This window comes from Heptranchias perlo, chromosome 10 (genome assembly GCF_035084215.1).
Source record: "Heptranchias perlo isolate sHepPer1 chromosome 10, sHepPer1.hap1, whole genome shotgun sequence".
Lineage (NCBI taxonomy): Eukaryota > Metazoa > Chordata > Chondrichthyes > Hexanchiformes > Hexanchidae > Heptranchias > Heptranchias perlo.
The window spans coordinates 6,551,918-6,577,726 of record NC_090334.1 but is presented as its reverse complement, the minus strand read 5'-3'; the positions used below and the strand labels follow the sequence as shown (position 1 = coordinate 6,577,726).

The 25,809-nt window shown below is 43.8% G+C and overlaps 1 protein-coding gene across 1 annotated transcript; it reads right to left on the bottom strand.

The window, feature by feature from the left end:
* Positions 1–7,477: 7,477 nt before the first annotated feature.
* On the bottom strand, positions 7,478–25,538 carry LOC137326087 (EEF1A lysine methyltransferase 3-like). The gene is made up of 3 exons (XM_067990965.1): positions 25,413–25,538; positions 23,951–24,062; positions 7,478–7,794 (listed from the first exon to the last, which is right to left on the bottom strand). Exons 1-3 carry the CDS (start codon positions 25,536–25,538, stop codon positions 7,478–7,480), a joined length of 555 nt encoding a protein of 184 aa, XP_067847066.1.
* Between the last annotated feature and the right edge of the window lie 271 nt (positions 25,539–25,809).

The following is a 25,809-nucleotide window of genomic DNA, read 5'->3' as shown; positions in this document are numbered from 1 at the left end:
TATCTGATGCAGAGACGGAGAGAGTGCGATCAATGTCTCACTGAACACCACTCAATGGATTCACGAGGTTTATTAACTTTTTCAAAAGTCAGTTTGAATAAACAGCTTGTGTTTTCCCTCCTTTCGTTTCCTTTTCCAAGTTCCTTCCCGCCTTTCCCAAAAATTGATGATTCATACTGGCACATTACATTAATATATTTAACATGTACACTTACCCTTAGAGGAGATTAAGAATTAACGATTCATCCAGTGTTTATATAAGTAAAAGCCCATAAAGGGAGTGAGTTTGAGGCGTTAGTTTCACTGGCACCGAATAGCTCACATATTCACTCCCGGACAGCTCACATACTCACTCCCGGACAACTCATATACTCACTCCCGGACAACTCATATATTCACTCCCGGACAACTCATATATTCACTCCCGGACAACTCATATACTCACTCCCGGACAACTCATATACTCACTCCCGGACAACTCATATATTCACTCCCGGACAGCTCACATACTCACTCCCGGACAACTCATATACTCACTCCCGGACAACTCATATATTCACTCCCGGACAGCTCACATACTCACTCCCGGACAACTCATATATTCACTCCCGGACAGCTCACATACTCACTCCCGGACAACTCATATACTCACTCTCGGACAGCTCACATACTCACTCCCGGACAGCTCATATATTCACTCCCGGACAACTCACGTACTCACTCCCGGACAGCTCATATATTCACTCCCGGACAGCTCACATACTCACTCCCGGACAACTCACATATTCACTCCCGGACAGCTCACATATTCACTCCCGGACAACTCATACTCACTCCCGGACAGCTCACATACTCACTCCCGGACAGCTCACATACTCACTCCCGGACAACTCATACTCACTCCCGGACAGCTCACATACTCACTCCCGGACAGCTCACATATCCACTCCCGGACAGCTCACATATTCACTCCCGGACAACTCATACTCACTCCCGGACAGCTCACATACTCACTCCCGGACAACTCACATACTCACTCCCGGACAGCTCACATACTCACTCCCGGACAGCTCACATATTCACTCCCGGACAGCCCTTATACTCACTCCCGGACAGCTCACATACTCACTCCCGGACAGCCCTTATACTCACTCCCGGACAGCTCACATACTCACTCCCGGACAGCTCACATACTCACTCCCGGACAGCTGACATACTCACTCCCGGACAGCTCACATACTCACTCCCGGACAACTCACATATTCACTCCCGGACAGCCCTTATACTCACTCCCGGACAGCTCACATACTCACTCCCAGACAGCTCACATATTCACTCCCAGACAGCCCTTATACTCACTCCCGGACAGCTCACATATTCACTCCCGGACAGCTCACATACTCATTCCCGGACAGCTCATATGCTCACTCCCAGACAGGCACATACTCACTCCCAGACAGCTCAGATACTCACTCCCGGACAGGCACATACTCACTCCCGGACAGATCACACACTCACTCCCGGACAGCTTACATACTCACTCCCAGACAGCTCACATACTCACTCCCGGGCAGCTCACATGCTCACTCCCGGACAGCTCACATACTCACTCCCGGACAGTTCACACACTCACTCCCGGACAGCTCACATACTCACTCCCGGACAGCTCACATACTCACTCTCGGACAGCTCACACACTCACTCCCGAACAGCTCACATACTCACTCCCGGACAGCTCACATGCTCACTCCCGGACAGCTCACATACTCACTCCCGGACAGTTCACACACTCACTCCCGGACAGCTCACATACTCACTCCCGGACAGCTCACATATTCACTCCCGGACAGCTCACATGCTCACTCCCGGACAGCTCACATACTCACTCCCGGACAGTTCACACACTCACTCCCGGACAGCTCACATACTCACTCCCGGACAGTTCACATACTCACTCCTGGACAGCTCACATATTCACTCCCGGACAGCTCATATACTCATTCCCGGAGAAGCTCACATACTCACTCCTGGACAGCTCACATACTCACTCTTGGACAGGCACATAGTTTAAATGTGAAGGTTTATTGAGTCACAGTAACAATATAACAGTACAAATTATTCAGTTCGATATTGGTGATGAAGGTGTGATCGCACTGGTATGAAATTCAGTCTTTCACTGAGCTGTTCGCTGCTGTCTGTTCACCGCTGAGCTGTTCACCATTGAGCTGTTCTTCGCTGTCCGCTCACCAATGCTAAGTTTGAGTTCAGCCAGGATAACTCGGCTGCAGAGCTCAACACAGCCTCGACCCAAACATGGACTATGTTATTGATGATCATGGGGGGAAATTTCAGTTCCTGGAGACTTACCAGGGGCTGCACGTTAAAATTCGTCACTGAATTTGCAAACTCTGTTGGGGTCAGGAAGGCCTGAGTATATGGGACTCCAGTGGCATCGTCACATTCAGCAGGTGCACTGGCCTGGAGATCAATGATGCTCAGTGTCTGTGCACCCTGAAAAGAGATGTTTAAACATGTATATAGATTACTGAAACTGCATGAAATAGTTATGTGGACTGACAATCTGTCGCACCAGTCCCCACTCCATGGCACCAACTTATACCAGTTATTGTGATTCTGGAGTCATGCGTAGCACACTATCAACATGATCAGTAAAACCTCCAACCAAACACCCATCTGCTGAGGCCTCTACATTCAGCTGCCTCCCACATCGCTTTGACTCTGAAAACCCTCCATGCAAGGCCAAACCAGCAATTGACTCGTGGACCCCTTCAAATATGTCACCCTATGAACGGGCACCGGAGGGATGCTGAAGCTCTAGACTCCCCTCGCCCTCAACTCGGAGCGTGTGGTCTCAACACAAATTATAAAGCCTCCCAGTGAACAGTATCACCCCCACCCCAGCACAAGGCCTGTTTGATTTGCTCTTTGGTAATTTTACATTCTATCTCCAATTCCATACCGCATAACAAGGAGAGTAGTTGATGATACTGGTGCGGCAAGCAGTGCATGTCAAGAACTTGCCATATTTCTCACTACAGTCCTGGTCGTCTCAGCTTTTGGGCTGCCTATAATTTTTGCAAGAGCCCAGTTGGTGAGGATCATTGCCCTGTTACTTTACAAAATAGGCTCGGAACATTTTTACAAATGCAGGGGAGAAGTAACGGCAAATGTGTTTATACTTTTGTAGTCGCTACAGTAAAATGTTTTAAAATGCCGACCAATACATTGTAGATGCACTATTTTTGTAGCTGCATTTTTCACGTGATGAGCACATCCAGATTATCGGCAGATGAATCTTTACTTTCCAGCCTTTCCTGGCTAAAGTCAAGTTTTTGTCCAGGCTACCGCGTCATGTCCCTCCATTCTAATTAGTGTTTATAGTTTTCCCGACTTCGTTTCTAATGTTTTGAACATTTGCATATAAGAACTGCAACCCCAATCCTTTTATGTTTCTCAGCATTCTTTTTCTTTCTTTTCTTATTTCCTTCACTATTCCTTTTATTAACCTTTCTTATTTGCCATACCCTTTTCTCCATACCCTTCTCCATTCTCCATACCCTTTTGAGATTACTATTTTAGAATGCTTTGCACCTTCACTGCACTCATTCTTAGTTCTTTCTCCTATGATCCGCTTCACAAGGATAAAGTCCTTTTGACATTTTTGTCTCCCTTACATGCTTCCCCAGGGCTGTGAATCAGCTGCAAGGTCCACTTTCGCACTGATGTTTAAAATCGCCTGCAGTGCTACTCATGGTAGTCTGGGCCCTGACCGGGGAGGAACAGGAGGCGTTCCTGGGGCTGAGGTCAGAAGCAGAGGTATATATAGGGTGGTGAGAGCAGCAGGGTCACTTCTGTATAAAATAAAGCATGTTTACATTACTATTTATTATAAACTAGCTAATCTGTCATGCAGGTATTGCAGGTAGATAATTGGGGTCTGGAGCATGGATGTAATGTTTAGCTGCTAACTTGGCCTGATTCTTTAACTCACGATCAGAAAAGGTAGTAAGAATTGACTGCTTTCCTTTTGTGCAATACTCTAAAAATAAACATTTTCCCTTGTGACTTGTTGGTATTTTGTGAAAAGTGTGACACTTTTGCTCATTCTTAAAACTTAGTGAACAGAAGTTACAATCTCTTGAATATACATTATTTGTATTCTGTCAGCCAATCCAATAGGGAATTCAGGAGAAACGTCTTTATCCAGTGTGGTAAGAATGTAGAACGCACTAACACAAGTAGTTGAGGCAAATAGCATAGATACATTTAAGGGGAAGCTAGATAAACACCCGAGGGACAAAATAATGGAAGGATATGCTGAAGAGGCGTGGAAGGAGGCTTGTGTGGACCATAAATGCCAGCGTAGGCCAGTTGGGCCGAATGGCCTGTTTCTATACTATAGACTCCATGTGCCTCTGATGGAACAGGCAACTGCTAGTGTATCAAAAAATTCAACTAGGTTAATGTCCCCGGGATCAGGATTAGGTCCACTGCTCTTTTTGATATATATTACGGACCTTGATTTGAGTATAAAGGACATAAATTCAAAGTTTTCAGATGAAACAAAACTTGGAAATGTAGTAAACAACGAGGAGGATAGTAGCAGAGTTCAGGGGGACATAGACAGATTGATGAAATGGGCAGACACATGGCAGATAAAATCTCATGCAGAAAAGTGTGAAGTGATGCATTTTGGAAGGAAGAACGAGGAGAGGCAACATGGCACAATATTTAAGGGGGTGCAGGAACAGAGAGACCTGCAGTTCACATAAACAAATCTTTGAAGATGGCAAGACAATTTGAGAAGACTTTAAAAAGTATACGGGATCCTGGGCTTTATAAATAGAGGCACAGAGTGCAAAACCAAGGAAGTTATGCTAAACCTTTATAAAACACCAGTAAGGTCTCCGCTCTTCCATCTGGAAAGCGCTTTCAAACAGCCGGTACATCACGATGGGCTGAATGGCCTCCTTCTGTGCTGAAAGGTTCTATGATTCTACAGTAAGCAAGTTCTGACAGTGTTTGTGACATTTCTTGCCTTTATCCTGTATTATTCGGCAATTATTTTTTCAATAAATTATCTGCATGGTGATACTTCGCTTCATGTCTGAAATAAGAATATTCTTGAGATCATGATATTCTTCAAAGCAATTCTATGGGTCGGCTCAGTAGTAAGGACATGCAAAAAATGATCCACACTTTGCGATATCAGGATGTAAGCCGAAAAGCTTAATTTATTATTATTATTATTATTATTCATGCTTTGTCACACAGTGGTTCTATATGAAGTCACATGGTTTTGGAAAAACAAAAGTAAAGCAGTGATTATTTATTCTGCATTACCAGTTCTATTCAAGTACTGGAACAAGTTCAAACTTTGTCACCTTTTTATTGCTTGCAGTACAAAGTAATGAACATTTATAGACAACATGAATATACACCGGACCACAGCTGTTCGGATATTCCCAACAGCACAGGTACAACTGTGTTATTGCACTGCTGACACGTGATGCCCACGTGTTCAGTGATTTCCATCTCTCAATTAAAAAAAACATTCCAGTAGTTGAGAAATATCGATACTGGAGCTAGCGATGCTTGTCCAATGAACAGAAAGGAGCAAGGCCGCAAAAAGATAATTTTAACACCGGTCTAGTTTCAAAAAAGCAGAAGGTTCGCCTTTGTCCAGTTAAACCCGTTACCTTGGGTTTCCCCGGCATTCCGCCAAGGCAACCAGAAGAAAAGGCGTCAGGCGCGTGCTCACTGAAGAGCACTGCTGGAAAGAAATGCGGATTTCCGTTCCTTAAATGCATCGTGGGCAGTTTAAACTGGGAAGCTTTATCACAGACACCGGATTGGCTTTTCAGTTCCACCTTCACTCCGGGTATTCAAACTCCCAGAAGTTGAAGCGAGTAAAGCGGCATGTTACAGCTTGTGGGTTATAACTCAGAGAAATCAACAATAACCGGCCCACATTTTGACCTACAGAGATGGAATTCCAGCCATAAGGGCTGCTGAGAGTACCCGGGGGTTTGGCACCTGTAAAACGAACATCTTGGAATCAGATTTCGCAATGACGGAAAAGTGAAAAGTCCATTTAAGGCCAGGGGAAAGAGTGAAGGTAAGATTAGCGATAGATGGAGCAGGACGCAGGGTAGAGTATCGAAGATCAGGGGCGGTGGATGCTGGTTACATCGACAGAGTGAGAACGAAATTGAAATAAGGTTTATATCGGTCAGTTAAAGCAGTTTGAAGTTTATTGGTTCATTGAATGCACAAAAGTGAATAAATATTAGAGGGTTAAAATGACCTAGACAATATTAATAACAAATAAATTGCCGCCCCGTATGAAATTCCCTTCTGCTATTTAATATGTGGTTTAGCCCATTTATTAAAAGGGTTAACCCTTTTTAAATAACATAAAGACTGAATTTCATACCAGTGCGATCACACGTTCATCACCGATATCGAACCGAATAATTTGTACTGTTATATTGTTACTGTGACTCAATAAACCTTCACATTTAAACTATGTGCCTGTCCGGGAGTGAGTATGTGAGCTGTCCGGGAGTGAATATGTGAGCTGTCCGGGAGTGAGTATGTGAGCTGTCCGGGAGTGAGTATGTGAGCTGTCCGGGAGTGAGTATGTGAGCTGTCCGGGAGTGAATATATGAGCTGTCCGGGAGTGAATATGTGAGCTGTCCGGGAGTGAATATGTGAGCTGTCCGGGAGTGAATATATGAGTTGTCCGGGAGTGAATATGTGAGCTGTCCGGGAGTGAGTATGTGAGCTGTCCGGGAGTGAATGTATGAGCTGTCCGGGAGTGAATATGTGAGCTGTCCGGGAGTGAATATGTGAGCTGTCCGGGAGTGAGTATGTGAGTTGTCCGGGAGTGAGTATGTGAGCTGTCCGGGAGTGAATATGTGAGCTGTCCGGGAGTGAGTATGTGAGCTGTCCGGGAGTGAATGTATGAGCTGTCCGGGAGTGAATATGTGAGCTGTCCGGGAGTGAATATGTGAGCTGTCCGGGAGTGAATGTATGAGCTGTCCGGGAGTGAATATGTGAGCTATTCGGTGCCAGTGAAACTAACGCCTCAAACTCACTCCCTTTATGGGCTTTCACTTATATAAACACTGGATGAATCGTTAATTCTTAATCTCCTCTAAGGGTAAGTGTACATGTTAAATATATTAATGTAATGTGCCAGTATGAATCATCAATTTTTGGGAAAGGCGGGAAGGAACTTGGAAAAGGAAACGAAAAGAGGGAAAACACAAGCTGTTTATTCAAACTGACTTTTGAAAAAGTTAATAAACCTCGTGAATCCATTGAGTGGTGTTCAGTGAGACATTGATCGCACTCTCTCCGTCTCTGCATCAGATACTAGTCCTCATCGCCTGGGGCTTTTTTGGTCACTTTGTAAATACAGTTACTCCCACTTGAATAAATGAGCTCGCAGTTAAACTTCTTTGGCAGGAGTACATCGTGGAAATCGGCGGCCCCCTCTGTACTTCACATCCGAAGACAGGTAAATGGTAGTTTTTTCGTTGGCGATATGCAGCAGTGTCTCTATAAGACCCGGAAATTGCGATGGGTTGTACACAATGTCCGACCCGAGGATGATATCAAAGTCGGTTGGAAAATTATTCTGATCAGTACCCCAAAGAAGTGCACGGGTTTTTGAACGGTGTCTGGAGGTGACTGGAATGTTAGCAGACACGTTATGTTCTATTTGCTTCAAAACGATCGCTCTGTCCGTCATGGTCACATCTCCACCTGGCAAAAAGAATCAAATAACAACACATTTACCCTACGATTTCTCCGCAGCACGAGTTGCAACATACATTCTGATCACGGGAAGAGAAAGAAAAGTAGAATTCTCTAAATAGAAGGTATCTCTCTGGGCAATTCGCAGTGGCCTTGAGCCAAAGAGCCAGACAGAAGCAGAATGGCCCACAGAGTACGGAGCACATGTCCTGAAGGGGATTCAGTAAGTTGAGATCACCCACACGCGCCTGTTCTACATGCGTTGTCTGCAATGTAGGTTTCACAGGAAGATCAGGTGAAATCAGATCATTCCAAAACCACATTCCATTACCAAATAAGACCGGGAGCAACAATCCTTCTCTGATCGCACCAGTCTGTTTCCTTTTCATGCAGTGGGCACTGCGTTGGACAAGTAAACGTTCAGATTAATTTAGCGTGAATTTTCTCAAGTCGAAACATTCAGGTCTGTGGGAATTTTACAGAGAGTGTTACAATTCCAACAGTCTGCCATTGCAGGCCGACTCAAACCGATTGACCCTAAAGCTGCTCTTTGATAACAGAAATTGAGTATTGCTGTATTTAACTTCGCTTCGCGTATATAGAGATATATTCGGTGTTAAAAAAAAGTGCCCAGCTTTTAAACACGTGTAATACCTTAGCCTTGCATATCCAATCCTTCTTATCAAATGGACAGGGAAAGATTCAGAACCTGAACTCGCTTTCCCGTTAACAGCTTTAACAAGATACTTCTATTAAGTACCATTGAGTGTTGCGAGAAAAAATATTGAAATAACCGATCAAATATTCGACTGATCAAATTTGAGACCAACTCATGAGGGAGGTTTGGCGCAGCAATTTATAGTTAATTCTGTAATGGTTTGCATCGTTTCTCCTTCTTACTCAGGCAATACGAGTATTATTGAACCCGACCAATCCCTGTGTTGATCACTGTGATTTCCTGTGGTGCTGCTGCTGGATGTGGAAATCCACTGACTTGTACATATGTCCCACAAGACAAGAGTTTTCTTTCTAATCCTTCTCACCTCTCCTGAAAACATTGACTCCGTTTTGGGATATGGGCCCAGGGAGGACCGATTATGCTCTGACACCTGCCCTCAGCGACCACTGTTGATGTGGGTGTTGGTGGCCCATCGGATAGTGTCAGAAGCGGGAGCCCAACTCGAATTTCCTCTCCATAGCTCAAGGGCACTGAGCTCAATTGTAATGCGCTTATCACCGCCAGTTGTGACGCCCGGATCACCGTCAACTGAAGCGCCCCACTCGCGCCAATTGTAACACCCCAACCCCCGGCTGACGTATGCTAACAAATCAGTTTTCCTTGTTCATATGGCCCAGTAAGTCAGTGGATGAATTCTCTGAGCCGACGGGAGCTGTAGATACGATATTTTGAACAAATTATTGAATGACAAGAATATTTTGTGTTCGATACACTCAGCTTAAATATGTTTTAAATGCCTGAGTGAAAGATTGTGGTAAGAAGATTGTAAATACAGGAATAGTAACTATAGAGATAAGCATTGTGAATAGTAATTATAGCGGTAGTACTGTGAATCGTAATTTTACCGGTAAGCACTTTGAATAACGATTATAGTGGTAAACAATGTGACTAGTAATTATCGGGCTAGTCGCTATGAATAGAAACTGTAGGGGTAAAACGAAATATTAACTATTGGAATCAACATTACGAATAGTAAATATAAGCACTAAGAATATTAATGTTAGCGGCAACCGTCATGAATGGTAATTACAGAGCTATGCACTAGAATAGTAATTATGGGTATATGCACAACGAACAGAGGGTTATGCACTACGAATAGAAACTATAAAAGTGAGCACTATAACTAGTGTGCAATATGATTAGAACGAAGAAGGTTAAAGATTATCAAAGTAATTACAGTACTACAGTGCAGTAGGAGATAGAGAGTACAGATAAAGGGTATCTACTGCAAATGGCAAGATGTGTCCAGTGGTGATCCCCAGAAATCTGTACTGGGGTCTCAGCTTTTCACTATTTATCAATGATTTCGATGAAGGAATAGGCAGCCATTTATCCAAGTTTGCTTAGGACAGTGTTAAGTGGCACAGTAAATAGTGTAGAGGGGATTAGAAAGTTGCAAAGGGACATTGATCGATAAGTGAGTGGGTAAAACTGTGGCAGATGGAATTCAATGTGGGGAAGGGCGAGATTATCCACTTTGAACTTAACAAAGATAGATCAGAGTATTTTCTCAATGGTAAGAAGCTAGGAACTGTGGAGGAACAGAGAGATTTAGGAGTCCATGTACAGAAATCACTAAAAACTAGTGGACAAATACAAAAAATAGTATAAAGGTTAATAGGATGTTAGCCTTTATCTCACTTAGGCTACAATACAAAGGGATGGAAGTTATGCTCTGGTTGTTTCAAGCTCTGGTTTGACCACATCTGGAGAACTACGCTCGTTTCTGGGCACCGCACCTCAGGAAGGATACACAGGCCTTGGATAGGGTGCAGTGCAGATTCACCAGAATGATACCGGGGTTAAAAGGGTTAAATTGTGAGGACAAGTTGCATAGACGAGGCTTCTAATTCCTTGAATATAGAAGATTAATGGGTGATCTAATTGGGGTGTTTAAAAGAGAGAATCTGGGCAGCTTGTAGAGCATAAATACAGCACAGGCACGGTTAGAGTGGCAGAGAGCCTCGAGGGAGGCCTGAGGAACATAAACAGCACAGGCACGGTTAGAGTGGCAGAGAGCATCGAGGGAGGCCTGAGGAACATAAACAGCACAGGCACGGTTAGAGTGGCAGAGAGCATTGAGGGAGGCCTGAGGAGCATAAATAGCACAGGCACGGTTAGAGTGGCAGAGAGCCTCGAGGGAGGCCTGAGGAACATAAACAGCACAGGCACGGTTAGAGTGGCAGAGAGCATTGAGGGAGGCCTGAGGAACATAAACAGCACAGACACGGTTAGAGTGGCAGAGAGCCTCGAGGGAGGCCTGAGGAACATAAACAGCACAGGCACGGTTAGAGTGGCAGAGAGCATCGAGGGAGGCCTGAGGAACATAAACAGCACAGGCACGGTTAGAGTGGCAGAGAGCATTGAGGGAGGCCTGAGGAGCATAAATAGCACAGGCACGGTTAGAGTGGCAGAGAGCCTCGAGGGAGGCCTGAGGAACATAAACAGCACAGGGAGAAAACTGAAGAAATGACATCACAACCAGCGCAGAGGGTGGAGCCCGAGGAATTACAGCTAAGTATTTAGGATAAGTATCTAAGGGGATAAAATAAACTAAATAGGGGATGCTAACACTAAAGTGATCTGAAATTGTAATAAATAAGAATCCAATATACATAAGTACTAAATAAAGAAATAATAAATAGTAGTTACAGGGATACTAAGATAAAACATAAGAGGCATATAATATAAGTTTCTGAGCTTGAGGAGCAGCTGGATTCACTGCAGGGCATACATAGAACCATAGAAAAGATACAGCACAGAAAGGGGCCATTCAGCCCATCATGTCCGCGCCGGCTCGAAGAACAACCAGGTGCCCATTCTCATCCCACCTTCCAGCACCCGATTCGTAGCCCTGCAGCTTACGGCACTTTAGGTGCAGATCCAGGTACGTTTTAAAAGAGTTGAGGGTCCCTGCCTCTACCACCAATTCGGGCAGTGAATTCCATACACCCACCACCCTCCGGGTAAAAAAGTTTTTCCTCGAGTCCCCTCTAATCCTTCCGGCAATCAGCGTAAATCTATGTCCTCTAGTTCTTGAACTCCCCACTAGGGGAAACAGGTACTTCCTACCTACTCTATCTAGGCCCCTCATAATTTTGTACACCTCAATCAAGTCTCCCCTCAGCCTCCACTGCTCCAAGGAAAACAACCCCAGCCTATCCAATCTCTCCTCGTAGCTGCAATTTTCAAGCCCTGGCAACATTCTTGTAAATCTTCTCTGCACTCTCTCCAGAGCAATTACATCCTTCCTGTAATGTGGTGACCAGAACTGTGCAAAATACTCCAGCTGTGGCCTTACCACCATTTTATACAGTTCCATCATTACATCCCTACTTTTGTATTCTATAACTCGGCTAATAACGGAGAGCATTCCGTATGCCTTCTTTACAACCTTATCTATCTGTACTGCCACCTTCAGGGACCTGTGCACATGCACTCCAAGGTCTTTCACTTCCTCTATCCCTCTCAATATATTCCCGTTTACTGCGTATTCCCTTTTACTGTTTGCCCTCCCTAAGTGCATTACCTCACACTTCTCCAGGTTGAACTCTATTTGCCACTTTTCCGCCCACTCCACCAACCCATTGATATCTTCTTGGAGTCCACAGCTATCCTCTTCACTATCAACTACACACCCAATTTTTGTGTCATCTGCAAATTTGCCAATCATGCCCCCTACATTCAAGTCCAAATCATTAACATGTACCACAAACAGCAAGGGACCAAACACTGAGCCCTGTGGCACACCACTGGAAATGGATTTCCATTTGTAAAGACATCCATTAACTTTTACCCTTTGTTTCCTGTTACTGAGCCAATTTTGGATCCAATTCATCACATTTCCCTATATCCCATGGGCTTTTACCTTTCTGACCAGTCTGCCATGTGGGACCTTGTCAAATGCCTTAATAAAATCCATGTAGACAACATCCACTGCACTACCCTCTTCAATCCTCCTTGTCACTTCCTTAAAGAATTCAATCAGATTTGTAAGGCATGACCTTCCCTGAACAAATCCATGCTGACTATCCCTGATTAAACCATGCCTTTCCAAGTGACAGTTTATCCTATCTCTCAGTATTGATTCTAATAGTTTTCCCACCACCAAGGTAAGACTGACCGGCCTAAAATTGTTCGGTCTTTCCCTCGCACCCTTTTTAAACAATGGTACCACGTTTGCAGTCTTCCAGTCCTCCGGTACCTCCCCTGTATCTAGTGAGGATTGGAAAATGATCCTCAGAGCATCCACTATTTCCTCCCTGGCTTCCTTCAATAGCTTAGGAAACAATCCATCCGGCCCTGGTGACTTATCAACTTTCAAGGATTCCAATCCCTCTAGTACTTCCTCTCTCGTTATGTTTACCTTATCCAATATTTCACACCTCTCCTCTTTAACTACTATGTCCGGATCATCCCTTTCCTTTGTGAATACGGAGACAAAATATTCATTTAAAACCCTATCTACATCCACAAACAAGTTACCCTTATCATCCCTAATAGGTCCCACCTTTTCCTTAGCTATTCTCTTGTTCTTAATGTACTTATTAAACATCTTTGGGTTTTCTTTAATCTTACTTGCTTATATTTATTTTCATGCCCTCTCTTTGCTTTCCTTATTTCCTTTAATATGTCATCCCTGTACTTTCGATACTCCTGTAGGCTTTCTGCAGTATTTAATTTTCTGTGACAGTCATAAGCTTTCTTTTTCTGCTTTATCTTTCCCCGTATACTTCTAGACAACCAGGGGGTTCTAAATTTGGCAGTGCCACCCTTTTTCTATGAGGGGACGTGTCTGCATTGTACCCATAGAATTTCACTTTTTAGTGCTTCCCACTGGCTTGCCACTGATTTCTCCTCAAGTAGTTGTGTCCAGTCCACTTCTGCCAAATCAGCTCTTAGTTCTGTAAAATTTGCTTTCCCCCAATTTAAAACGTTTATTCCTGATTTAACTCTGTCCTTTTCCATAATAATGCTAAAACTAACTGAATGGTGGTCACTATCCCCAATATGGTCACCCACTGTCACTTCACCCACTTGCCCATCTACATTTCCCAGGACTAAATCTAGAATTGCATCCCCTCTTGTTGGACTTGTCATGTACTGGCTAAGAAAGTTCTCCTGGACACTGATCAAGAATTTTGCGCCCTCTGTGCCCCTCACACTTTTTTGAATCCCAGTTGATGTTAGGGTAGTTGAAGTCCCCTACTATTACTGCCCACTTATTTTTGCACTCAGAAATTTGCCTACATATTTGTTCTTCTGTCTCCCTTTCACTACTCGGGGGTCTATAGTACAATCCTCGTAGTGTGACTGCCCCTTTTTTATTTCTTAGCTCAACCCATCTGGCCTCGATTGATGATCCATTTAGCATATCATCCCTTCTCAAACCGTAATTGATTCTTTAACCAATAATGCTACCCCCCCCCTCCTTTTTTATCACCCACTCTATCCTGCCTGAAAACTCTATATCCAGGGATATTGGACTGCCAATTATCTCCCTCTTTAAGCCAGGTTTCCGTTATAGCAATGATATCATGTTGTCATGTGTCTATCTGTGCCCTTAGTTCATCTGTTTTGTTTATAATACTCCTTGAATTGAAGTATATACCCTTTAACCCCATCAAATTCCTGTGCTGAACACTATTTAACCTTAGCTTCTTTTGCCTTTCTGAGTCGCTAACCACGTCACTAACTGCTTTTCTACTTCCCGTTTCCTGGTCTGAATTTGTCCTATCTGTACCTGCCCTTTGGTGCCCATCCCCCTGCCATACTAGTTTAAACCCTCCCCAACAGAACTAGCAAATGCCCCTGTGAGGATATTGGTCCCGGTTCTGCATGGGTGCAACCCGTCCAGCTTGTACAGGTCCCACCTTTCCCAGAATTGGTCCCAATGCCTCAGGAATTTAAACCCCTCCCTCCTACACCATCTCTCAAGCCACGCATTCATCGACACATGAGGCTCAGAATTTCCTGGATGGTACATTCCAGGAGTTGGTTACCTCACAGCCACAGAGAGTTCAGGACAGTAAGTGGGTGGTCTTCTGGCAGGGTAAAAAGAGGCAGGCAGGGCAGGAATCCTCCGGGAGTGTGGCACTAACCAGTTTTCAGTTTTAAATATCAGTGAGGGTGACAGCATCTTGAAGGAGCACAATCCGGAGCATGGCACCATGGGGCAAAGAACTGCGCAGGCGGGTATAGCAAAGTGTAGGAATGCAGTGGTTATCGGGGATTCAATAGTTTGGGGGACAGATGGGCGTTTCTGCAACCACCAACATGAATCCCGCATAGTGTGATGTCTCCCTGGTGCCAGGGTAAAGGACACCACTGAGAGGGTGCAGAACATTTTGAGGCGAAAGGGGTACAGCTAAAAGTCGTGGTTCATGTGGGAACCAATGACATGGAAAGGAAAAGGGTTGAGGTCCTGCAGTCAGTTTCAGGAGCTATGGAGGGAGTTAAAAAGCAGGACCTCAAAGGTAGTAATCTTTGGAATACTCCCAGTGCCACGCGCTAGTGAGTGTAGGAATAGTAGGATAAGACAGGTTAACACGTGGCTGGAGAAATGGTGCAGTAGGGAGGGCTTCAGATTCCTGGGGCAGGAGGGATCTGTTCAAAATGGACGGATTGCACCTCAACAAAGCTGGGACCAATGTCCTTACGGGGAGGTTAACTAGTGCTATGGGGAAGGGTTTAAACTAATATGACAGGGGGATGGGCACCAGGATGAAACATTAAAGAGGATAAACAAGGTGCACCGAGGGCTGGGAGAGACAAATAGCACTAGAATAAAGAATAGTTCAGAAGTAGGAGGAATCAAAAAGGAGATCTACGCATCGAGGCAGAGGGCATGGTGAGGTACTATATGAATACTTTGCATCTATCTTTACCAAGGAAGAAGATGCTGCCAAAGTCACAGAGACAGAAGAAGTAGTTGAGATACTGGATGGACTAAAAATTGAAAACGAGGAGATACTAGAAAGGTTGGCTGTACTTGAAGTAGATAAATCACTCGGTCTGAATGGGATGCATCCTAGGTTGCTGAGGAAAGTAAGGATGGAAATTGCGAATGTGCTAGCCATAATGTTCCAAACATCCTTAGATACAGGGGTGGTGTCAGAGGACTGAAGAATTGCAAATGTTACACAGTTGTTCAAAAAAGGGTGTAAGGATAAACCCAGCAATTACAGACTGTCAGTTTAACCTCAGTGGTGGGGAAACTTTTAGAAACGATAATCTGGGACAAAATGAACAGTCACTTGGACAAGTGTGGATTAATTAAGGAAAGCCAGCATGGATTTGTTAAACGCAAATCGTGTTTAACTAACTTGATTGAGTTTTTTGATGAGGTAATAGAGAGGGTCGATAAGGGCAATGTGTTAATGTGGTGTATGTGGACTTTCAAAAGGTGTTTGATAAAATGCCGCATAATAGGCTTGTCATCAAAGTTGAAGCCCATGGAATAAAAGGGGCAGTGGCAGCATGGATATGAAATTGACTAAGAGACAGGAAACAGAGAGTTATGGTGTACGGTTATCTTTCCAACTGGAGGGAGGTATAAGGTGTTGTTCCCCCGAGGTTGGTGCTAGGACCACTGCTTTTTTTGATCTATATTAATGACTTGGACTTGGGTGTAGAGGGCACAATTTCAAAATTTAAAGGTGACACAAAACCTGGAAGTGTAGTGAACAGTGAGGAGGATAGTGATAGACTTCAAGAGGACATAGACAGGCTGATGGAATGGGTGGACACATGGCAGAAAAGTTCAAAGTGATACATTTTGGTACAAAGAATGAAGCGAGGCAATATAAACTAAAGGGTACAATCCTAAAAGGGGCTCAGGAGCAGAGAGATCTGGGGGTATATGTGCACAAATCGCTGAAGGTGGCAGGGCAGGTTGAGAAAGCGGTTAAAAGATCATACTGGATCCTGGGCTTTATAAATAGAGGCATAGTGTACAAAAATAAGGAACCTTCATAAAACACTGGTTCGGCCACAACTGGAGTATTGTGTCCAGTTCTGGGCATCGCACTTTAAGAAGGATGCGAAGGCCTTAGAGAGGGTGCAGAAAAGATTTACTAGAATGATTCCAGGGACGAAGGAATTCAGTTATGTGGATAGACTAGAGAAGCTGGGGCTGTTCTCCTCAGAGCAGAGTAGGTTGAGAGGAGATTTGATCGAGGTGTACAAAATCATGAAGGGTCTAGACAGAGTAGATAGGGAAAAACTGTTCCCATTGGCGGAAGGGTTAAGAACGAGAGGGCATAGATTTAAGGTGATTGGCAAAAGAACCAAAGGCAACATGAGGAAAATCTTTTTTACACAGCGAATGGTTATGATCTGGAATGCACTGCCCGAGGGGGTGGTGGAGGCAGATTCAATTGTAGCTTTCAAAAGGGAATTGGATACGTACTTGAAGGGAAAAAATATGCAGGGCTACGGAGAAAGGGCGGGGGAGTGTGACTAGCTGCATTGCTCTTGCCAGCACAGACTCAATGGGACGAATGGCCTCCTTCCATGCTGTGACCATTCTCTGATTCTATGATCAAACAGGGGGCAAATTCGAGGAAGTCTAAGATGGATATGGAGTGCATGTGCTTAAATATACATAGCATGGGTAAATAAAGTTAGTGAGCTGCAGGCACAAGTCGCCACATGGGACTATGATATAGTGGCAATAACAGAGACCTGGCTCAAAGAAGGGGAGGATTGTGAACTTAATATTCCTGGCTACAAGGTATTCAGGAAAGACAGGGAAGGAAAAAAAAAAGAGGGGGCGGCAGTATTGATCAAAGAAACTATTATAGCACTGGAAAGGGATGATGTAGTTGAGTGGTCAAAGACAGAATCTATTTGCTTATAATTAAGGAACAATAGATGAATTATTGTGCTATTGGGTGTATACTATAGGCCACCAAATAGTGGGAAGGAGCTAGAGGAGCAAATTTGCTGGCAAATTACAGAACAATGCAAGAACTATAGAGTAGTGATAATGGGGGACTTCAATTATCCCAATATAGACTGGGACAGTAACAGTGTAAAGGGCAAAGAAGAATAGGAATTGCTAAAATGCATACAAGGGAACTTTCTTGATCATTGTGTTTCCAGCCCATTGAGGAAGGAAGCAGTGCTAGATCTAGTTCTGGGGAATGAAGTGGGGCAGGTGGAGCATGTTTCAGTGGGGGAGCATTTGGGGAACAGTGATCATAATATCATTTGGTTTAGAATAGTTATGGAAAAAGACAAGGAACAATCAAGCAGAAAAATACTTCACTGGAGGAGGGCTAATTTCAGCAAGTTGAAAAGGGATCTTCCCCTGCTGGATTAGAATCAAAAATTGGTAGGCAAAACAGTAACTGAGCAATGGACGGCCTTCAAGGAGGAGATGGTTCGGGGACAGAGTAGACCCATTCCTACAAAGCGGAAAAGAAAGGCACCCAAAGCTAGAGCTCCCTGGACTAAAGATCTAGATATTAAAATGAAACCGAAAAAGGAGGCTTATGACAAATGTAAAGTTCATAATACAGTCGAGAACCAAGCTGAATACAGAAAGTACAGAGGAGATCTAAAAAAGGGAATAAGAGGAGCAAAGGCAGAGTTCGAGAATAGATTAGTGGCTAACGTCAAAGGGAACCCAAAAGTCTTTTATAAACATATAAATAGTAAAAGGATAGTCAGAGGAGGGGTGGAGCCAATCAGGGATGAAAAGAGAGATCATCTTGTGAAGGCAGAGGGCATGGCTGAATGACTACTTCGCATGTCTCCTCACTAGAGAAGAGGATGTTGCTAATTTCACAGTAAAGGAGGAGGTAGTAGTGAAATTGGATAGAATAAAAATAAATAAAGAGGAGCTGCTTATAAGGTTGGCAGTACTCAAAGTAGAAAAGTCACCTGGTCCGGATGGGATGCATCCTCAGTTACTGTGGGAAGTACAGGTGGAAATTACGGAGGCTCTGGCCACAATCTTCCAATCCTCCTTAGATATGGGGGTAGTGCCAGAGGACTGGAGGATTGCAACTGTTACACCCCTGTTCAAAAAAGGAACGAGAGAGAAAACAGGGAACTACAGACCGGTTAGCCTAACATCAGTAGTAGGGAAAAAGCTAGAGTCTATAATAAAGGATGTGATAACAGGACATTTAGAAAATATCAATGGGATTTGACAAAGTCAACATGGATTTATGAAAGGGAAATCATGTTTGACAAACCTACTGGAGTTTTTTGAGGATGTAACTGGTAGAATAGATAAGGGAGAACCAGTGGATGTGGTTTATTTGGATTTTCAAAAGGCCCTTGATAAAGTACCATATAAGAGATTAGTGTGCAAAATTATCACATGGGATTGGTGGTAATATACTGGTATGGATTGAAAATTGGTTAACAGACAGGAAACAGAGAGTAGGAATAAATGGGTCTTTTTTGGGGTGGCAGGCAGTGACTAGTGGGGTACCGCAGGGATCAGAGCTTGGACCCCAGCTATTCACAATATATATCAATGATTTGGATGAGGGAACCAAATGTAATATTTCCAAGTTTGCTGATGACACAAAACTAGGTGGGATCGTGAGTTGTGGGGAGGATGCAAAGAGGCTTCAAGGCGATTTAGACGAGTTGTGTGAGTGGGCAAATACATGGCAGATGCAGTATAATGTGGATAAATGTGAAGTTATCCACTTCAGAAGGAAAAACAGAAAGGCAGAGTATTATTTAAATGGTGATAGATTGGGGAATGTTGATGTACAAAGGGACTTGGGTGTCCTTGTACACCAGTCACTGAAAGCAAACATGAAGTTGCAGCAAGCAGTTAGGAAGGCAAATGGTATGTTGGCCTTCATTGCAAGAGGATTTGAGTACAGGAGCAAGGATGTCTTACTGCAGTTATACAGGGCCTTGGTGAGACAACACCTGGAGTATTGTGTGCAGTTTTGGTCTCCTTACCTAAGAAAGGATATACTTGCCATAGAGGGAGTACAGTGAAGGTTCACTGATTCCTGGGATGGCAGGACTGTCGTATGAGGAGAGATTGGGTCGACTTGGCCTGTATTCACTCGAGTTTAGAAGAATGAGAGGGGATCTTATTGAAACATATAAAATTCTGACAGGGCCAGACAGACTGGATGCAGGGAGGATGATTCCCCTGGCTGGGAGGTCCAGAACGAGAGGTCACAGTCTCAGGATACGGGGTAGGACATTTAGGATCGAGAGGAGAAGAAATTTCTTCACTCAGAGGGTGGTGAACCTATGGAATTCTCTACCACAGAAGGCTGTGGAGGCCAAGTCACTGAATATATTTAAGAAGGAGCTAGATAGATTTCTAGACACAAAAGACATCAAGGGGTATAGGGAGAGAGCGGGAATATGGTATTGAGATAGAAGATCAGCCATGATCATATTGAATGGCAGAGCAAGCTCGAAGGGCTGAATGGCCTACTCCTGCTCCTATTTTCTATGTTTCTATGTAATAGTTAATATTCAGTGCCAGAGGGGTTGTTTGGCAGTAATTAGCATTTATCATGCCGTTAAAAAGGGTACTGAAATGGACAAGCCCTAACTTTCTATGGCGAGTTTAGTTTGTATTTACCGTGCAAATACAGGAAATTCACGCCGTTCAATGCATTTGAATGGTGAGGCAGAGAGTGAGATGACATTTTCACAAATCTAATGCTGGAGCGGTGCATCTCAGACAGCAATTTCCAGTTTTTCATGTTTAACATCACATCTGCCCCCGCCTGGAATTGCGGTGCGATTTGCACATAAATAACGCCATTAGCCTCACCGTTACTTTGTAGCAAATTCTGAGCCATTAATGACCTGGACTTGGGTATAAAGGGCATAATTTCAAAGTTTGCAGATGATGCAAAACTCAGAAATATAGTAAACAATGAGAAGGATAGTAACAGACTTCAGGAGCACATAGACAGACTGGTGAAATGGGCAGACACAAGGCAGATGAAATTTAATGCAGAGAAATGTGAAGTGATACATTTTGGTAGGAAAAATGAGGGGAGGCAATATAAAGTAAATGGTATTTTTTAATGAACATAAGAACATAAGAGTTAGGAGCAGGAGTCGGCCATACGGCCCCTCGAGCCTGCTCCGCCATTCAATAAGATCATGGCTGATCTTCTACCTCAACTCCACTTTCCCGCCCGATCCCCATATCCCTTGATTTCCTTAGAGTTCAAAAATCTATTGATGTCAGCCTTGAATATATTCAACAACTGAGCCGCAGTCGTCTGGGGTAGAGAATTCCAAAGATTCACCACCCTCTGAGTGAAGAAATTCCTCCGTATCTTAGTCCTAAATGGCCGACCCCTTGTCCTGTGACTATGCTCCCTAGTTCGAGACTCTCCAGCCAGAGGAAACAGCCTCTCAGTACCTACCTGTCAAGCCCTCTAATAATTTTATACGTTTCAATGAGATCACCTCTCATTCTTCTAAACTCTAGAGAATATAGGCCCATTTTACTCAATCTCTCCTTATAGGACAATTCTGTCATTCCACGAATCAATCTAGTGAACCTTCATCGCACCCCCTCTAAGGTAAGTATATCCTTCCTTGGGTAAGAAAAGCAAAACTGTACATAGTATTCCAGGTGTGGTCTCACCAAAGTCCTGTACAATTGTAGCAAGAATTCTTTACTCTTTGTACTCCAACCCCCTTGCAATAAAGGCCAACATTCCATTTGCTTTCCTAATTGCTTTCTGTACCTGCATATTAACTTTCTGTGTTTCGTGTACAAGGACACCCAAGTTTCTCTGAACACCAACATTTAATAATTTCTCACCATTTAAAAAAATATTCTGTTTTTCTATTCTTCCTACCAAAGTGAATAACCTCACATTTCCCCATATTATGCTCCATCTGCCAACCTTCTTGCCCACTCACTTAATCTGTCTCTATCCCTTTGCAGACTCTTTGTGTCCTCCTCACAGCTTACTTTCCCACCTATCTTTGTATTGTCATCAAACTTGGATACATTATACTCGTCCCTTCATCTAAGTCATTAATATAGATTGTAAATAGCTGAGGCCCAAGCACCGATCCCTGCGGCACCCCATTAGTTACAGCCTGCCAACCTGAAAATGACCCGTTTATCCCAACTCTCCGTTTTCTGTCCGCTAACCAATCCTCTATCCATGCTAATATATTACCCCCAATCCCATAAGCCCTTATCTTGTGTCAGAACCATTTATCTGGCACCTTATCGAATGCCTTTTGAAAATCCAAATATATTATATACACAGGTTCCCCTTTTTCTACCCTGCTAGTTACATCCTCAAAAAACACTAATAAATTTGTCAAACACGATTTCCCTCTCGTAAAACCATGTTGACTCTGCCTAATCATATCTGATTTTCTAAGTGCCCTGTTACCCCTTCCTTGATAATGGATTCCAGCATCTTCCCAACAACTGATGTCAGGCTAAATGGCCTGCAGTTCCCCTTTTACTCTCTCCCTTCTTTCTTGAATAAAGGGAGTGCAGGAACAGAGAGACCTGAGGGTCTATGTGCACAAATCTTTGAAGGTGGCTGGAAAAGTTGAGAAACTGTTAAAAACGCAGATCAGATCCTGGGCTTTATAAATAGAGCCATAGAGTACAAAAGCTAGGAAGTTATGGTAAACCTTTATAAATCACTGGTTAGGCCTCAGCTAGAGTATTGTGTTCAATTCTGGGCACCACATTTTAGGAAGGATGTCAAGGCCCTAGAGAGGGTGCAGAAGAGATTTACTAGAATGGTACCAGGGATAAAGAACTTCAGTTATGTGGAGAGACTGCTGAAGCTGGGGTTATTCTCCTTAGAGCAGAGAAGGTTGAGAGGAGATTTGATAGAGGTGATCAAAATCATGAATGGTTTTGATAGAGTAAATAAGGAGAAACTGTTTACAGTGGCAGAAGGATCAGTATCCAGAGGACACAGATTTAAGGTGATTGGCAAAAGAACAAATGGTGAAATGAGGAAAAATAATTATGCAGTGAGTTGTGATGACCTGGAATGCACTGCCTGAAAGGACGGTGGAAGCAGATTCAATGGTAACTTTCAAAAGGGAATTGGATAAATACTCGAAGGGAAACAATGTGCAGAGCTATGGGGAAAGAGCAGAGGAGTGACACTAATTGGATAGTTCTACCAAAGAGCTGGCACAGGCACGATAGGCCAAATGGTCCCCTCCTAGAGTCATAGAGTCATAGAGTCATACAGCACGGATAGAGGCCCTTCGGCCCATCGTGTCCGCGCCGGCCATCAGCCCTGTCTACTCTAATCCCATATTCCAGCATTTGGTCCGTAGCCTTGTATGCTATGGCATTTCAAGTGCTCATCCAAATGCTTCTTGAATGTTGTGAGGGTTCCTGCCTCCACAACCCTTTCAGGCAGTGAGTTCCAGACTCCAACCACCCTCTGGGTGAAAAAGTTCTTTCTCAAATCCCCTCTAAACCTCCCGCCTTTTACCTTGAATCTATGTCCCCTTGTTATAGAACCCTCAACGAAGGGAAAAAGCTCCTTAGTATCCATCCTATCTGTGCCCCTCATAATTTTGTACACCTCAATCATGTCCCCCCTCAGCCTCCTCTGCTCCAAGGAAAACAAACCCAATCTTCCCAGTCTCTCTTCATAGCTGAAGCGCTCCAGCCCTGGTAACATCCTGGTGAATCTCCTCTGCACCCTCTCCAAAGCGATCACATCCTTCCTGTAGTGTGGCGACCAGAACTGCACACAGTACTCCAGCTGTGGCCTAACCAGTGTTTTATAACCTGTTCTGTATCATTCTATGATTAAAGGATTTGATAGGGTAGATAGAGAGAAACTATTTCTTCTGGCCAGGGAGCCCAGAACAAGGGTATATAACCTTACACTTAGAGTGAGGCCATTTAAGGGTAATGTCAGGAAGCACTTCATTACACTGAGTGTAGTGGAAATCTGGAACTCTCTCCGCAAAATGCTGTTGAGGCAGGGGTTAAAATTGTAAAACTCAAAACTGAGATTGATTTAATTTTGTGAGGTATGGGTTAACATCTTGAAGTGGAATTATCGGAGGATGGACTGCATGTAGTAACTGGAGAGGCAAGAAAGACGAAAACCAATGATCGGAGTAACAACTACAAATAGTTATTTTAGCACGATGCACTACAAATAATTACTATGGGGTAACCCCTACAAGTACTAACTATAGGGATATCTGCGATTAATAGTAACTATTTGGGTCAGCTCTATAATTGTACCTATAGATTATAAATAGCAACTAGAGGGGTAAGCACTATGAATAATACTTATGAATTTTAAGCACTACGAATAGTAAATAAATTAATAGGCACAGTGAACAGTAACTATTGTAGTAAGGACTATGAATCATAACTATAGGGATAAGCATTTTAATTACTGACTGGAGGGATACATACTATGAATAATAACTGCAGAATTAACTTACCCAGCAGCACCGCTAAAATCCCCACAATCCCAGTGCCAGATCCCAGTTCAAGCACCTTCTTCCCAGTAAAATTAAACTTCTCATCCTCAAAGTAGCGACAAAGGAAAAGCCCCTGAAAAAAACACATTCATATTAAAGCGAAACAATTTACAAGGCGCACAAAGCACTAGGACAATGTGGGAAGAGGGGGGAAAGGATTGTTGCCGGGGATGGGGTCGTTGTTGAAAGGTCACTCAGTCAACTTCATGTGGGCAGGTCAGAGCGGCCTTGACAGAGTCCTGCTCACAGGTCACCTTCCCAACCTTCCGGTTTCGGGGCGGGGCGGGGGGCGGGAGTGTCTCAGGAGAATCAAGGAGAGGGGAGACATATCATGGAAAGTGGAGTGTTCCAAGCCGACTATCACCACTCGTCTCCTTCCCGTCTCTTATTTATTTACAAATAATGTATTTATCTTTCACAGCTGGGTACACGGTGAGAACAGTGTGGCCATCCGAGGAAAGAGATCAGAATTTAAAAATAAAGACCGAGACTGCAGTTATACTGCATTACCAGTCTGAGGCGAGTGGCTGCAGACTCTGAATGGGGAGCGAATGGTACTGTTGAAGCAGGATTATGCTGTCAGCGATAGACATTTCATCAGAGGACACCTAACGGAGCCGAAAGACATCACTGGTCAACAGGGTGTTGGTCTATTTGTGTCATTGGACATCAAAAGGTTACTTTCCACAGGGGCAAGTGGTCATTGCAGGCTGCCGTTTTAATAGGCTCCATATATTCGGTGGCAAAAGCGGCTTAGTTGGTGTCTTGGTGCAATGGTAGAGCCCCCTGGTCTGTGACGAACATTGAGCTGTGGAATCTAAGATGTGCACTCTCAGATCGCAAGCAGTGTGGGTGTGAGCTGTCGCTCAGTGGGAGCACTCATGCTGAGTCAGAATGTTGTGGGTTTAAGTCCCACTCCAGATACTTGAGGCTGACACTTCAGTGCAGTACTGAGAGAGTGCTAAACTGTCAGTGCCACTCCTCGGATGGGATGTTAAACCAAGGCCCCATCTGTCCTCTCAGGTAGACGTAAAAGATTCCATGGCACTACTGGATGAAGAGCAGGGGAATTCTCCGAGTCCTGGCCAACATTTATCCCTACACCAAAAACAGATGATATGGTCATTTATTTCATTGCTGTTTCTGGGACATTGCTGTGCGCAAAATTGCTGTCCAGTTTCTTACATCATAACGGTGACTACAATTCAAAAGTAATTCATTGGCTGTAAAGCGCTTTGGGGCGCCCTGAGGTCGTGAAAGGCTCCATACCAATGCAAGTCTTTATTTCTTATACCTCAGTTCTACATCAGATTCTCCTTAACGTCTTTTTTAAATCCGAGATTAAAAAAAACACTTGGAGTGGACACGTGGGTCTGAAACTGATAGAAATCCGCATCCGGAACTGAAGGGAATCTACTTGGACATCAGAGAGAGTCCGAGCAGAGAAGCCTAAAAAAGCTCCTTTTAACATAGTGATATTTAAAGAATGTCCACAAAATTCATACTGCTTCTCCTCCAAGGAGAGACTGCTCTCATCCGTGCTGCTCATCCTCTCTGATTTCGAACGGACTCTCTCTGATGTCCAAGTAGATTCCCTTCAGTTCCGGATGCGGATTTCTATCAGTTTCAGACCCACGTGTCCACTCCAAGGGTTTTTTTTATCTCGGATTTTAAAAAGACGTTAAGGAGAATCTGATGTAGAAAGACAGCGCACTATTTAATCGTTTTAAATCGCAGAATATCCCAGGAAGACCTTCAGCAAAACACAGGAAAGCTCTCTCCACTTTAACATGGATAGAACTTTCAAATAAAATAATCCA

Coding starts and splice junctions, on each gene's coding strand:
- LOC137326087 (XM_067990965.1), bottom strand. CDS start 25,538: ATGAGCAGCACGGATGAGAGCAGTCTCTCCTTGGAGGAGAAGCAGTAT. Junction 24,063..25,412: donor CTGCTCGGACTCTCTCTGAT/GTCCAAGTAGAT, acceptor TGTTTTTTTCAG/GGGCTTTTCCTTTGTCGCTA. Junction 7,795..23,950: donor GATTTTAGCGGTGCTGCTGG/GTAAGTTAATTC, acceptor TCTTTTTGCCAG/GTGGAGATGTGACCATGACG.